The sequence below is a fragment of the Chenopodium album genome, chromosome 21 (assembly GCF_948465745.1).
Source record: "Chenopodium album chromosome 21, dcCheAlbu1.1, whole genome shotgun sequence".
In the NCBI taxonomy this organism is placed as follows: domain Eukaryota; kingdom Viridiplantae; phylum Streptophyta; class Magnoliopsida; order Caryophyllales; family Amaranthaceae; genus Chenopodium; species Chenopodium album.
Genome location: NC_137854.1, coordinates 8,556,780 through 8,573,019, shown reverse-complemented (window position 1 = coordinate 8,573,019; position 16,240 = coordinate 8,556,780). Strand labels below are relative to the sequence as shown.

At 35.7% G+C, this 16,240-nt stretch overlaps 3 protein-coding genes across 3 annotated transcripts; 1 reads left to right on the top strand and 2 right to left on the bottom strand.

Moving 5' to 3' along the window:
• Positions 1 to 523: 523 nt before the first annotated feature.
• LOC145602820 (transcription repressor OFP7-like) lies at positions 524 to 1,587 on the bottom strand. The gene has a single exon (XM_081658972.1). The coding sequence runs from the start codon at positions 1,540 to 1,542 to the stop codon at positions 553 to 555; it is 990 nt and encodes a 329-aa protein (XP_081515098.1). The 5' UTR covers positions 1,543 to 1,587; the 3' UTR covers positions 524 to 552.
• Positions 1,588 to 3,799: 2,212 nt separating this feature from the next.
• LOC145601244 (uncharacterized) lies at positions 3,800 to 9,833 on the bottom strand. Its single transcript, XM_081657217.1, has 7 exons — positions 9,620 to 9,833; positions 7,953 to 8,348; positions 7,822 to 7,874; positions 7,054 to 7,091; positions 6,654 to 6,972; positions 4,835 to 5,142; positions 3,800 to 4,733 (listed from the first exon to the last, which is right to left on the bottom strand). The coding sequence occupies exons 1-7, from the start codon at positions 9,630 to 9,632 to the stop codon at positions 4,121 to 4,123; spliced, it is 1,740 nt and encodes a 579-aa protein (XP_081513343.1). The 5' UTR covers positions 9,633 to 9,833; the 3' UTR covers positions 3,800 to 4,120.
• A 3,655-nt stretch (positions 9,834 to 13,488) lies between these two features.
• Positions 13,489 to 15,777, top strand: LOC145603005 (putative polyol transporter 3). Its single transcript, XM_081659139.1, has 3 exons — positions 13,489 to 13,588; positions 14,328 to 15,288; positions 15,364 to 15,777. The coding sequence occupies exons 1-3, from the start codon at positions 13,489 to 13,491 to the stop codon at positions 15,764 to 15,766; spliced, it is 1,464 nt and encodes a 487-aa protein (XP_081515265.1). The 3' UTR covers positions 15,767 to 15,777.
• Positions 15,778 to 16,240: the final 463 nt, after the last annotated feature.

Genomic DNA, 16,240 nt, shown 5'->3' with positions numbered 1-16,240 from the left:
TCACACCGTACATGTATAAGATGATAAATTATAATGATAACATTTCTAAGATGATAACATCAATATGTACAAGTCTAAAGAAAATTTTATTATTGATAAATACGAGTACTTTACATGTGATTTACCGTTAAAGTTATATATCAAACGATCCAAACATTACGCATTTTTTTTTTTACAGGAAAACATTACGTATTTAAAAACAAAATGATACTAAAAATCTCGTCAAAAAAAATGATACGAGTACTAAAAATAACAAAACGACATTACGACAGTTCTACTACCCTCGATTCCGCCATAATCTCATAGAGCACCGCCATACATAGTCAACCTCTAGAACTAAGCAACTACCATCATGTAACTCAATAAATCGGGATCATACAATTAAGAAGAATATTCTAACCATTTAATTAATAATAATCTCAAGATCTAAACTAAACCCCTTAATTAATTAATAACAGTCAAATTAGCTTTATCTTAGCACATGAATTACAATTCATACTAAAACTAGCAATTAATATCATAATTAATCAAACAAACTGGTTAATTAATTAATTACTCTGATGACTGACAAAATAGGCCATCCCAAATCTCAGTAAAAGCTCGTACAATAGCTTCATGATGACGTTCCGAATTAAGTGACAGAAAACAACGTAAAAGCTCCTCCAATTCTTTCTCCTCGAACATCTGTTTTTCCACCACCATTTCTATCATTGATCTCTTGAAATCATCCAATGGATCTTCCGATCTCTTTACAATTGCAAAACTCTCTCTTACTTTACCGTCAATAACCGCCTTACACGGCGTCATTTTTCTCATAAACGCCGATAATCTCGCCGGTGCCGGTAACTCGAACGACGATCTCGGAATATTCTTATTGTTTTTGTTTTTATTTTTATTTTCTCTCTCCTTTGACTTTTTGTTGACTTTAGGGCTGGTAGAGTCGGTGGAGACGAGGGTTTCTGTTTCTCTCTCATCTTGATTATCGTCGCTGAAGATTCCGCTGTCGGAGGAAGTGCTGACTCGAAGGTTCTGGAAGTTTCGTCTTCGTCGTCGGGTTTTTCTACCGGGTCGGGTTTTGGTTTTTGGAGGGAGGAATACGACGTCGTTTTCGTGATCAGTGTCGGATGCGGCTGAGTTGTAGATTTTACGACGAGGAGGGGTAGAATCGTAATTATGATATTCTTGGGGGAGTTTAGTGATGACGTGCCAATGATGAGAGGGTAGTTTAAGGCCTTTAAGTTTGGGTGGTGATTCGGTGTGGGAGGGTTCAGGGGAAGGGTGTGATCTTAAACAACCGCGACGAGCTGATGAAATGGCGGATGACACGTGGCGTTTTATGGAGGAGCGTGAGGAAGACGGAGTAGTAGGGAGGTTTATTTGTTTGTTGAGGGTTGTTGCGGTTGCGGCGGTGGAGGTGGAAGAAGAGTGGTGGAGGAATGAAGGGACAGGATTTGATGGGAGATTGGAAGGGTGTTTAGAACGGCAGGAATGAAAGGTGGGGATTACTCGGGATACTCGGAATTTCATGAAGTTTTTTCTCATTTTACTCTCTTTTTATTAACTATGATAGTTAAAGGAGAATATGAATATTTGAGGAGTGTATAGTTTTTATAAGAGTAGTGTGATCTTTATTTCATTATATATGATCATGCAAATTTGTCGAATATAATGAATATAATAATCCATAGTCAACAGTGTGTGTTTGTGTGTATTCTAAGGATAAGACTGTAATTATGCTTTTGAGTTTTTTGTTGTGTAAAATCATGGGGAGTCATTTATTTGACCACTCCTCAATCATACTCCTACAAATTTGTTCATTATCATTGTCGTTAATTGCATAAAGTAGCGAATGTATGTCACAAAACTCTAAAAAAAGGAGTATATCGCAGATGAAATATGGAGTACGGAGTAGGGTTTTACATGATAGAATATAAATGGATTACATCTCAAATAGTTGGATTTTTCATGCATAAAGTCATATATAATTTGTTATACTCGTAACTTATATTACATGTCCTCTTCATTTTAAGCTTGTTGGATCCTAAATCATAATTTAACATGCATGATTTAGTTAATCATGAATATTTTTTCAAAAAATAACTCATTCGAAAACTTAATATGTATCCATCATGGGTATGTACATGATGTAGCTAGTATTTGAGTCCAAGTAACATAATTTACAAAAGTATTATTCCTTCTCCTAAAAAGTTAACGGAAATAGTTGTACATACAAAGTAATACACGGATACGAGTACGTTATCGGAATGTTACTTAGCTCGTGTCAAACCGAGTACTCATCAATGATCATGAAGTCATGAACTTATCTTAAAACTATAGGACCCTATAAGCCTAGATAATGGAGATATCGTGTCGCGAAGAAAAATGGTTTATAAGTAGAGCATACAGGAACATGGTAAAAAACCTAACTGTAGTAACACTTGGCTGACGAAGCATGAATGTCAAAACCTAATCAACATGAAAGGAGCACAATATTTCACGATATCAAGACGACCCCCTTAGCTTTAGCTTGTAGACTTTGACAAATAAAACATTACTCCGTATTTGTTTTTGTCTCATGAGATCAATATATTATTGCGCATATAATTGTCAATTGCAGAGTGCTCGAGGTGTACATATATTTTTACTGGCTCCAACTATAAATATTAGGCATCCGGCATAGTCCGTCCAAAATTAAGAACGGTCCGATACGATGCTGAGGCAAATTGGCATATACAAGTAAACCACCTTTTATAAGGATTTAGCATGATTTTACTCCACTAAACCAAATAATACTTGGTGTAATAAATTAATAATACATATTTTTTTATAGAAAAATGTGTTCTATTAGACTAAAATCTCCCACAGATTAATTTTATCCAAGTTCGTAGGCAAGACTCTCTAGAAATCGACTCAAAATCTCCCACTGGTCAACCTAATACGAGTTTGCAGCCAAGAGTTTTTGAGAATATGAGAAGAGTAAAAGAATCTCCACCCTCAAGTTGTTTTAATAGAAATTGATCCTAAAACAATGTATCATACTTGCATAAAGTTTTCTTACTTGTACTTTGTATTGGTTATAAGTCTATAACTAGGGATGCTAATCAAGCGAGTCGATCACGAGCAGAGGGTTGCTCGACTCGTGCTCGTTAATTTTCGAGTCAAGCCGAGTTGATCACGAGTTGCTTGTTTAAAGGTTTACGTCTCTTGAAATTCAAATATTTGTGAATGATATTTTCTTCTCTTTATATAAATTTTTTCTACTTAAGCTAATTATTTTAAATTTATTAAGTGTCAAGTTTAATTTTTGTTTTTAAAGACGAAATAATATAAAAAAAATTGAATTTCTTGTACACTTATTGAGTTTCGAGCTGATTCAAGCGAGCACGAGCAAATTCGAGTCGAGTTTTGACTGAGCGTTAACCGAGTCGAGTTCGAGCTGGTCGCGAGTTGCCCTGCTCAATTAACATCCCTATTTATAACTAATCCGTAGTCCTACATACAAAGTTTATTAGATTAAAAGCCATATGCGGCAATAATCTTGGGACAAAGACGGATTTTTTATTATATGGTTCTTGACTTCTTCACATCATCGTATTATAATCAAATTAATTGCTAAAGATAATTGATTTCTCGGCACATAGTAAACAGGGGGCAACCCGAGACATAAAATAACCTGGAAGTCTGGAACTCTTCTTCACCACTATAGCCAAATAGCCATCCTTTTATTGTTTTTTGGATTAAAAGTTGTTTATTCTTCTTATCTAATCAAGACTTAAGAGTGGCATTAGTGCAACTGAGCAATCAAATGATGCCTACTCAAGATTATTTATCTTGAACCTAACTATTTCGTCCAATACAACATATACAAACATAATCCTGCAGCTAACAAAGTACTCAAAACTACTGAAGTATTAATAATGATCGATGAAAATTTTCTAAAAGTATACTTGTGAAATACAAACAAAATCTGCTGCTAAGTGGAATCTGGAAGCTTTCACGGCAGCTTCTTAAACGAACAGACCAGAAGAGAGGTTTTCAGTTCTGCATCATATGCTAGCTCTCAACCGAAGCTTTTAAGAACAATTAGTCTTCAGGATACCTTCACAGAAAATCCTGCATTTCACTCACCTTCCACAAAATCAACCAATCTTCCACAAACCCACTTTTTAGTCACTGGTTTTTCAGAAACTGGAGGTACCTGATCTTCATGATTTTGCAACTTCGTTCCATGGTGGTGTGAAGAGCTCCCATTCAAATTGGTAGCACCATTTAGTTCATGCCCATGCTGTTGATCAATGAGCTCCCTTAACTCTGATTTCCCTATAAAACTCCCTATATCGAGCTCAGAAAATCCATACCCACCGAGTTGTCTAGGAAACTGGTGATTCGCGTCCATTTCTTCCAGCATAGGCATCTTATAGACACCAATATCTGGACTTTGATTTTGACCATCAATATTTTGCATAAACCCAGTGGCGGTGCCATTCACTCCTCCATTGTGTCCTTGATCATTGTCTTCTGTGAAAGGGTTTTCATCCTTCTCAACATTATTCTGTGTCCCCAAACTTAATTCATCTTCAGAATTAGGCTCTTGTTTCTGTATTGATTCGATAGATTGGGTAGCTTCAGCAATAAGCTTTCTTGCCTCAATAAGGGAAGCTCGAGCAACAGGGCTTCTTGTTGCTGCGATCTCAAGGGATTTTGCAGCTTTCTCTGCTTCTGCTATTAGGAGCCTGTTTTAACAGTATAACTCATTATAAATATAAGAGCACAGGGGGAATACACACACATTTACCAACAAGGGACAAGTAAACTTATAAGGTGCAAGGCTCACTTTGCTTGTTCTAAGGCTTCATTTTTCTTTGCCTCAGATGCCATCCTCTGTGCCCTGATGTTCTTCAACATTTCCAGCTTGGAATTCGCTAAAGGGTCTTTGTACTTTGGAACAGTCTTCTTCAACTTGGGCTTTTGAATCTTTACCTTTGATTCTGCTGTGGCAGAGCTTTCTGCACTGCGGAGCTTTTTCTTAGGAGTTTTCGGGGACTGTGATTCATCACTTGATTTTCTCCTTACTTTTCTCTCAGCCCCCTCTGGTATATTATGATATTTAGCCAAGCCTGAAGTCACCCTTGAACGATATTCCTTTAAAGAAGTTTAAAAATAAATAAATAAATAAATAAATAAATATTAGACAAGGATTAAAGAATGCAGGCAAAACAGAAAGGAAATAACTCAACAAGTGCTCATCAGTTATCACTACCACACAACTTAGTCTCATTGGAGATTAATGGTCAGGATACCAAGGCCACAATCAGATATTGAACGTTGATAACAATTAAGAGCTTGAGCCCGGCCATTAATAAGCTCTTAGGTTACATGTAGATCACACGATAGTCTTGTTATTTGGAAAACTTTTGGCTTTTGCTAAGCTCAATGCACCTACTCAGTGATTGAAGAGAAGAAGGAAAAAAAAAAAAAAACAGTAAAAGTCTGGTAATCATCTGAGAGTTTTTCAGAAATATCTACTAATTTGGCAACAGCACCATCTATTCAACAACACAAATCCAACACAAACAAGCTAATAGACCCCTTTCCCAACCTGCATGAGTAACGATCCCTTCCCAACTGCATAAGTAAAGCTGCATACATCTGATTAACTGTACACTACCCAAGGGCCAAGGCTAGAGTCTCATAAGTAGCACCGAGGGTGATAGAATGACATGATTACATCACCCAAGATAAAGGTTCAAAATACCTCTATAATGTAAAGTGATGTTTTTTTCTAGGAGAATGCATATATAGTGTGGAGCTGTGGAATAGAACAATTATAGAAAATGTACCTTCCTTTGTTTTGTAAGGAAAAATGTTTTTCATCACTGAGAGTGACATATTCACATTTGAGAAAATTGTTTTTCACCCCTTCACAAACCAAACAAAGTAAAATGGGAAAAAAAAAAAAAAAAAGGTAAAATCATTGTCCATGAAAACATTTTACATCAAACCAAACACACCCTTAAAGGGACAGGAAAAAAAATGAAATCATAAAACTCTCCCATATACAAACCCCCTGTGCCCCACTCCCATTTTTATCCTCCGCATTGCTACCCCCACCTATGAATCTATGATGCAGTCGTCAATCCATCCACTGATTCTGACTAACATCCTACTTTGACATATGAACAATAATCCGAAACAAAGCAAAAAAAGAATCACAAAAATATGCTTAGATTATGTATACAAAAGCTAGTGGCATATAAATCCATGCATCATACAGTTCCAATAACCAATTTTAACAGTAAAAGGACTTTAGAGAGCCTCATAAACAAATGCTGATTCAATCTTTGCCACTAAACAGGGCCAACAACTTTGACTAAAACTTATTTTACCAGCAACTTATTGCTTCAATCTTCTAGAAAGCTATATTACTCAACACTCATCCACTTCACCTAAGACCCAACAGGCCACAAGGCCCACAACTCAGAACTTCAGGACAAGGAAGCAACACTTATACAAAAAGTACATAATTTAAACAAGAACTACATTTCATGCTTGTATAGTTGTAAACATGACAATAAAAGAGCCACATACTTTTATTTGAAAAAATTGAGTAAAAAAGTGCTTTTATAGCTTTATGTATTAGGATTAAATCTTACAGGATCTGCCCATAAAGCAGCAATGGCCTCAGCAATTTTTCTCCGTTGATCGAGAGATTTGGGTGCTCTCCTGCTACCCTTGGGTCTAGGCGCTTTCTTCCTTTGCTGAATGCTATCCAACCATTCCTGCTGCAATTGCTCATTCATGATCTTGTAGGAATCCCACTGCAACTCCTCCTGATCCAGCAAACCATGTCGAGCAGCTTCAGCAATCAAGTTCTGCCAATCAAAAAGGCAAGTTTCTTGAAGCAGCAGCTTAGCACGGCGCTTTTGCCAGCCCATTCGCACTCCAACCCCAATTTTTTCCCTTGTCTCTGGACTGCAATAAGTGCATACACATTACAGAGGAAACTAGAAAAAAAAATAACAAAAAGAAGAACAATACTAGTTCCGGACCTACCTTTGAGCATGACCAATATTTGCCAACTTCATTTTCACCTGAACAAAAAATCTCATCAGAATGAGTCTCATAGTATTCAAGAAAGTTGATGTCCTGCATGTGAGTTAAACTAAGGAGAAAAGGAGAATGATGAACAAGGGAGAATGAGTATCATAGGTGGAGACGCTCTTAATGGGATTCATTAACAAGGGAGGGGGCTAAGGAGAAGGAGGCGGCATAAAAAAAGGTTGCTAAACACCAAAAGTTAATAAAAAAATGCAGAGATGGAAATGATTAAGTTTATTTAACTATTTTGTGTGGCAGGATATCACAAACCTAAATACTACCTCCGATTTATATTATTTGCAACAATTTGACATAAAGTAGAGAGGAAAAATGTCTAATCGTTGCAAATAATATGGAAACGGAGGTTATTTTTCAAAGTGGAGGAAATGGAGATTACTATAGCAAGCAGCCAAGCCAAGCAAGGGAAGAATCAACAGAGAATTGGCAGTCACTTAATTTATATTTGTAAACGAACGAATTATACAAGGACTACGATGCCATTTAACACCATAAAAAATCAATCAATACCAAGACAAGCTTCTACTAAACAAAAAGATGGAGCTACAAAGTACAACAATGAGACACAACAAATTACACTGTCTGAGACAGATTGTCTGGTATAGGATTCTTATCAATCAGGATTAAAATCAAATGAGGCTCCATTCTATTCCTAGCTTCCCCCTAAATAAATGTAAAATCAATATAATTCTTACATGACTTCACCTTAGGGTTCTGCATAGCAAGTCTGGTCCTCTCCCTTATACGTTGAAGAGTTTCTGTAAATCATCAAAGTAATCAGCATTTGATCTCCAAATAACAAAAGCAGGAAGGCTGATGGTGTACAAGTAATTTACCAGGACTGTGCTTTCTGCCTTTGTTCCATGGTGTGTTTCCTTTATTTGCTTTAGAAATCCGTATGCGTCTTAACTTTTCTCTCTCATCAACTTCTTCTTCTTCATGTGGTTTACTGGTAGATGGCAAAATTTGGCTATGCTTCTCTTCATCTTTACTTTGAATTGAACACTTTGGCTTAAGAGTAGCAACAGCTTTAACCAAGAACTTACAACATGACTTCTTATTAAATTGACTTAAACTAAATTTCAAGCTTTCTGTACTCTGTAAGGATTTTCGAAATGCCCATCTGTCCTCATGATGTATCAAGCAATAACTGGGTATTTTACCGATGATAAGCGACCGCACTCCTGAACAACCCAAATAGTTTTGGAAGGAAGACTGTGCAATAGCTATATCTGCCATTATATAACAATTATAAAGACTTGCTCAGTGCTGAATTGATTTAAAGACCAAACTAAGCTTCTTGGTGAAAATATGTTTAATCTTGGAAGATGAATATACTAAAGAACAGCGCAACGGTAGTTCAAACAGAAGGCCTATGAAAGCTAATCTATAGCTAACAAATTCCAACTTCAACTCTATGAGTAACAATATAGCTCTTCATTCTGCAATAAATTGTCACATTGTCTCAAAATCCTCCATAGTTATAATAACCATGCTTCACTAAACGGTTGTCATCTATTCATCCCATCTCCACAACTCCATTCAAGCGGGGGTATGTCTAGCAATCTAAGAATAAAATATCTTTCTTTTCTAGACATCTAAACAAGTACATTTGATAATTATAATGGGACAAAGGGAGTAGAAGTATTATCAATAAATGATATTTCGTGCATATTAATGTCTTATAACATTCTTTTTAGTTGTATTCCTCCAATAAAAAACGGCCAAGCTCGGCTCTCTCTAAATCATCTACAGCACACAGTTTTCTACTTTGTATTTACTTTAATCCTAATCTAGAGATTCTGGACACATTTTCTCTACGAATTTTACCACGCTGGATAATTCAAGTGATACTGCATATAACAAGTATTATCCTAGATTGGTTAGACCTTTTAAGTCCTTAATTTCGAATTTCGAGTAATTCCTATTTTTAAAGACCATGAGAAGCCAAAAACAAGCAAGAAATTAAATGAAAAAAAATGGAAACAAAGAAAAGAAAAGGTATAATTAAGCAAGAAATTGAAGTAGTTACAATTTCATAAATTCAGAACCCCAAGTGAAATTTATTTCAAAAAAAACCATAAAAAATATGTGGAAAAGCAACCTTTTGCAACTTCCAATAAGCCCTAATGTATATGCTGGCAATTCATTCATAGGTAAAAAATTCCAGAGCATCAACTTATTTCTACCCTTTAACTCAAAACTGGAATTTTAAATCTTCAACAAAAGAATCAAAATAAAACAAGGAATATAAGATAAAGGGAAGTCTAATTATTCGCCCATTAATAAATATACTAATTCACTAAACATTCCCTGAAATACCCAGTTGCCCATTTCACTAGTACTTCCAAGATATGTTATATTCAATTACTCAAAAGCATACTAATTTCAATTTCATGGGTCATAAAATTCTGAAGCTTTATTGTAAAATTATCAACAGGAACACCAAATAAAACAAGAAATTACAAAAATAGATGAAAAATTTGAGAAAGAGAGAGTGAACCTAATAAAGGCATGGGGAGGTCATTCAGTCAAAAGCTCCAGAAAACCCAGAAACAGGAGAAAGCGATGATTGTCAAATTTCCATTAAAATTGTGGTTCTTCAGTGTAAAGTGAGAGGGAGAGGTGAGAGAAAGGGAGAGTGAAGATGGAGGAAGATAGAAGTTTGTGTGTTTAGTGTTTGTATGGTGCCCAAGATAACCATGTGGTAGCTTCTGTGTTTTTTTCTATATACCCAAAGACCAAAAACCATTAATTAATGGATATGAAATTAAGAAGATAGGTCAAAAGCTAATCCGATTAGAAACAATTAACTCTCCATGTATGTATATCTCATATGTGCATAATAATTTAACATGACTTAGGGTCTGTTCTGTTCACCTTATTTTCATTTATTTCAGGTGTAATAAATTCAGATAAGTTCAGTTAAGTTCAGATAAGTTCAGATAAGGTCTAATAAGTTTTAATAAGGGTTAACCAAATACAAATTACATCTAAAATAAGTTTTAATAAGTTCAGATCAGTGAAAATCAGGTGAATAGAACACACCCTTAAATTCAAAAATTATTTTGCTGCAAAAAAATACCCCCTAAAGTTGGGTGCAATAGATAATAAACGAAAGTTGGGATTATTTTCGGCGGATGAGGCAAAGTTCAGATTAATGGGAGCAATTTTTCCTTTTATTTATTTATTTTAATGACCGTTGTTGATGATTATGAATTGAGGAAAAAAGAATTGAGGCTCTGAGTATATTAAATGAAAAAAATAGTCGTTAGGTGGGCCTAAAATGGAAAATTGGTCGGACTCAAGTAATGGGTGGTGACCGGTGAGTTCTAACTTTATTTTTTATGGGGTGATTATTTTAAATACTCCAAAAAAGGGGTGGTTGTTTCAAAATAGGGTGATTAGAGGGGTGGTTATATAAAAAAAAAATCCTTATTTTTACGGAATTTTTACGCATTTGGTATTGGTATATTCAAATTATTTTGTTACAAATACTTTTTTTGGATAAATTATTGTTGAATTAATACCATTCTTTATTATTTTTATTGTAAAATTTAATTATGACCGTGCATGGCAAGGGACTTAGGGTCTGTTCACATTTACTGAACTGAACTGATTGGAGTTGAACTGAACTAAATTGAACAGATTGGAGCTGCACTGAACTGAACTGAATAGAGCTGAAAAGAATATTTTATGAGAGAAGGAAATTAGGAGCTGAACTGAACTGAACTGAACTGATTGGAGCTGAACCATGAAAGGGACTTTTCTTTTGTTTAAGAGGATTCCTATACCCTGGAACTTTACCTGGAACAAGCCTCTCTTCCCTTGCTGCGGCTGGTCGCCCACCTTCTTAGATGTCCAAGGAGGTAACATACGTCTAAAGAATACTTTCACGTGTAGCCTTCGAATTACCTCAATCCCTAAGCTAAAGCCCCCGCTTTGCAATAGGTAGCGGTTCTCGGAGGGGCTTTTAGTTGATTCGTGAGTTGGTTCTGAAAGGGCCAGTTAATCATCGGCTACACAACCATTGCCGTCTAATCTCATCTATGCTTCTGGAAAAAGTTTAACCTACCCGCAAAAAATCAATATAATAAAAAAGGGCTGGCTGCTCTCCTTAATTCTGAATTGAACTGAACTTATTAGAGCTTAACTGAACTGAAATTAAGCTGAAATGAACAGGCACTTAACCTAGTATTAAATAAAAATGAAAACTAATTACACCGATCGACGCATTATTTTGTCATGCATAATTAATACCACTTTGGGTAATATCTTAAATGCTTATCTAACGCCCCGTGGGCGTTCGTTTGCAAGATCATGTTGTTACAACTTACAATTAATCTTTTTAAGGTAGTTATTATTAATTTGTGTGTGTTTCAACGCTACACTAAGTGGCCTAATTTAGGGGTAATTATATCGATTCACTACACAATACACACGTACAACAACGTGTCGATTCTAATAATCCATGTATGTATCACACTATGCAATCTTTATTATTCCAATGGTTTTACAAATTAAGTAACTTTATTTGACATAGCTTGGAATTACATTATGCAACTATTAATGAAGAGGCATTTGACTATTGTTAATTTGTTGACTTGCTTGCTTGCAATCTCATACTTGTAGATGGTTTTTTCAAATGTACCAACAATCTTGAGAATATTTTCCATTAATGTAAATGAGATTTGATATCGTAAAACCTTAATATGTTGGCAATCTTGGTCGGCATCATATCATTTGACATCTAGATTATCTCAAACAAGAAGGTCTTCATCAACCAGGTCATACTAAAAATCAATGCTAGAGTTTCCGTGTGCTACTTTTTAGCTTTTCCACCATGTCCAAATTTTCGATTTACTTATTCTTTGTTTTCTTTTATCTAAATATTTTCTCAATGTACTTTCTCTTTTTTCTTACTTTTTTCTTACGGTTACCATACTTTAACTTTGAGAATTATTCACATATAAGTTACTCTGACTTTCTTTTTATGATTTAATAACATTCATGTAGAAGTGTAGAACTATTATTCGTCTCAATGTCTATATTCAAAACATCAAACTTTCATAATTAAAGAAATTTATATTTAAAAGAAATTATGCATTATCAAATGTGTCTTAATGAAACGGATAAATTATATTTGAAATTATTCACATAAGTAACATTATTATTTTTATTTTATTATTAGTTTTTTTTTCCTCAATTGGATGCTATATAATATAGTTTCTCCCTTTTTTGTCAACAATGAAAATTTCTTCAATAATATATAAAATAACAATAATTACATCATCGAGTTTTAGAAAAATACCTCTAGCAATTTAATAATTTTCACATTGTTGATGTCAAAGTGCTCAAAATTTAATTGTGTTAGATATCAATCAAACTTCACAATAAGTCAAAAAGGTAAGTAGTTCTACTTTTACAGCACCTGCACTTTACAGGTACGTTAGAGTTGCAAAACACTTTTTTGATTGTTATAACCCCATAACAAAACAAAAGGACAAACTTATTTTAAGCGTCTTAATGTTGGTAATCAATCAACGTTCCAAATAATTTCCCTATTTCCTTATTTCATCGTATTTACAAGGATATTTCCTTAATCCACATGTAACCAAGTTTACCGATTAGCGCCTAATCAAATTACTTTTAAGACATTTAATAACAAAACTAGTAGGCTCCGCAAGCAAATTCTATTTTGATAGGTAAGATTTACTACAAAATATGATTTTAGTAGACTCGACTTGACAATTCTAACTTACCATAAATTGAAAGTGAGGGGAAAGAATAAGGGAAGATCACATCTTCGACCAATAAGAATCATATATAATTACTTAATAGAATTCAAACTTGTAAACTCAAAGTCAAATAATTTACTGCTGTAAATCAAATAAAATGAATTGACCCCAACCCTTAAACAACTTGAAAGGCTTATTCTAAAACATACTATTAGGAGTATAATACATTCCATATATAGATATTATGATAATATTTAGGAAAATAATATAACTTAGTAATATTTTAAGATAGAGTTATATTATCTATTGATATTAAAACATTATCTTATTAATTAGGAAAGTTCAAGGTGTTAGAATATCTTGTTGTTAGGCCTATTAGGATTACGTTGTTGTTTCCCCGTCAAAAAAAAAAAAAAAAAAAAAAAGATTACGTTGTTGTTATTATATAAATATCCATAATAAGGAGAAGCCAGACTATTAAACACTCTTTTATATAAAGTGATTAAACTTATCAGATACTTTATTTCCTTATATAAATAGTTTATATAACACCATATATATGATGAGAAGAGCTGATTAATCAATTAAAAAAGAACATATCATACAAAGTTGTGAGATGAGTAAATTATCTACAATGGAAGAAGCTGTTGGAGGAGAACAACATAAGCATCTAAACAAATTTGCTTGTGCTGCTGCTATCCTTGCCTCTACTATTTCTATCATATTTGGCTATGGTAACTCCTTTAACACTTTCGCAATTTTGTGTAAAAATATATACTGGTAGGTTCGTAGCATTTAAGTCGTTGAATTTTTAGCATATTACATAGTACTTAAGTACTCACAACGATTTGTTCCTAAAAAAAAAAATACACGTAACGATCACTTATTATTTTGCATCATTGCATGCCTTTAAAAGTTGTGATGATATATAAGTGTAAAAGTCAAAATAGTGCATGTATTGATCGAGATTTAAAAAAAAAAATTGCTCTTTGTTCACAAAGGTTAGGGCCTGTTCTCTTACGTTGAAATTCAGTTCAGTTCAGCTCAGTTCAGTTCAGTTCAGCTCAATTCAGTTCAGTTCCGTTCAACTCCTAATTTCCTTCTCTTATAAAATATTCATTTCAGTTCAGTTCAGTTCAGTTCAGTTCAGCTGAGTTCAGTATAGTTCAGTTCAGTTTAGTTCAATTTAGTTCAGCTGAGTTCAGTCAATGAGAACAGGCACTTAGTTGCGTTGAATAAATTTAATTTAAACCGAAATGAAAATGTTATATATAGCCACATATAAGGAGCTAAAAATAGAAAAATAAATGAAAATATAACATAATTACACTGATTTACGCATAATTTAATTTTATCATGTGCTACTAAATTAAAATACCAAATTAGAAAAGTTATTTAATACTCATTCTTAGCCTGAAGGGCTACATATAGCATTACCCATTAATATTTTCGCTTTCGAATTTTTTTCCTCAGATACTGGAGTTATGAGCGGAGCAATGATTTTCATCAAAGAAGACCTCAAAATCAATGACACCCAAATAGAAGTACTAGCAGGTATACTTAACTTGTGTGCATTGGTTGGCTCTCTAATAGCCGGGAGGACTTCCGACTACATCGGTCGACGCTACACGATCGTCGTAGCATCCACCCTCTTCTTGTTAGGCTCTATATTGATGGGTTATGGCATCAACTACGCGGTCCTAATGACCGGGAGGTGCATTGCTGGATTCGGCGTAGGCTTTGCCCTTATGATCGCGCCAATCTATACAGCCGAGATTTCTTCAGCTACACATAGAGGAAAACTATCATCATTACCCGAATTTTGCATTAGCCTTGGCATTTTATTAGGATATGTCTCAAATTACTTGTTTGGAAAACTAACGTTGAAGTTAGGTTGGAGGCTAATGCTCGGCGTGGCAGCCATACCGTCTCTTGGTTTGATCTTTGGGGTGCTTAAAATGCCTGAGTCTCCTCGGTGGCTCGTCATGAAAGACCGCATAGAGGACGCTAAAAGAGTCCTTATGTTGGTGTCTAACTCGAAACACGAGGCCGAGACTAGGCTTGATGATATAATAACAACCGTAGAGTCTACAAAATTGCTAGATAATAAGTCTCAAACCGAGTTTTCCTTGTGGAAGGAGCTCCTCTTTAAGCCCACCTTAGCGGTTCGTTGGACCTTATTTGCTGCCATAGGTATTCATTTCTTCGAACACGCAACCGGTGTAGAAGCTGTCATACTCTATAGTCCTAGAATCTTCAAGGCGGTCGGGATCACTAGCAAGAACAAGCTCTTGCTAGCAAATGTTGGGCTAGGGGTGGTTAAGACCCTTTTCATTTTAGTAGCCACCTTTTTGTTAGACAAAGTTGGTCGACGACCATTGCTGTTGACAAGCACAGCTGGGGTGATAGCCGCCCTTATAGCACTTGGGGTCGGGCTAACTTTCACCAGCTGTTACCCTCATGGTAATACCACATCAGCAATGTTGCCGATACAGGAGAAATTCTGTAGGCTACCTATTGTTGCAAACTCGAAAAACCATACATGGGCTTTAGCACTATCTATATGTGCCACATACATTTATATGGCCTTCTTCTCAATTGGGATATCTCCCATCACTTGGGTTTACACATCAGAGATATTTCCCCTCAAGTTTCGAGCCGTCGGCTCAGGACTTGCTGTGGCTGTGAATAGGTCCATGAATGCTGCTGTGTCAATGAGTTTCATATCAATGTATAAGGCAATTACAATTGGTGGGACTTTCTTCTTGTTTGGTGGGCTTGCAATAATGGCTTGGTTGTTTTTCTACTTCTTTTTGCCTGAGACAAAGGGAAAATCTTTGGAAGAAATTGAGATGATGTTTAGCAAGAAAACTCAAGCAATAAATGAGGATCATGTTGTGAACAAAAAGTAATGGATCATAGGAATTAGTAGAGGTGGCCAGTGGGCCGGGTTGGACCCAGCCCACCCTGACCCGCACGGCTTGTGGGTCAAATGGGCCCAACCCGGATCCGACCCGGCACAACCCGGCACACCCCGTCTGCAAAGGGGGTTGTGTCGTGGGTCTAAAAATTGTAGCCCAACCCACTTTGACCCAGCCCATTTCGACCCACGTGATTCGGCCCAACTCGTTCAACCCACTTCGACCCACATGATTCGACCCACCCAACCCACGAACCCACCCAATTCGACCCATCAAACACGACCCACCCAACCCACCAACCCGCACAACCCACAAGCCCACCCAACCCACCAACCCGCATAACCCACCAGCCCACCCGACCCACCAACCCGCATAACCCGCCCAACCCGCCAACCCAACCCACCTAATTTGTTTCTAACGGCTAATTTGTTTTTTTGTGTAAGAATTCAAATATGGCAAGTTGGC

Coding starts and splice junctions, on each gene's coding strand:
- LOC145602820 (XM_081658972.1), bottom strand. CDS start 1,542: ATGAGAAAAAACTTCATGAAATTCCGAGTATCCCGAGTAATCCCCACC.
- LOC145601244 (XM_081657217.1), bottom strand. Junction 7,092..7,821: donor TTGCTATGCAGAACCCTAAG/GTGAAGTCATGT, acceptor TTTTTTGTTCAG/GTGAAAATGAAGTTGGCAAA. Junction 5,143..6,653: donor CTGCTTTATGGGCAGATCCT/GTAAGATTTAAT, acceptor ACTTCTTTAAAG/GAATATCGTTCAAGGGTGAC.
- LOC145603005 (XM_081659139.1), top strand. CDS start 13,489: ATGGAAGAAGCTGTTGGAGGAGAACAACATAAGCATCTAAACAAATTT. Junction 13,589..14,327: donor TTCTATCATATTTGGCTATG/GTAACTCCTTTA, acceptor TTTTTTCCTCAG/ATACTGGAGTTATGAGCGGA. Junction 15,289..15,363: donor CTTATAGCACTTGGGGTCGG/GCTAACTTTCAC, acceptor GAAATTCTGTAG/GCTACCTATTGTTGCAAACT.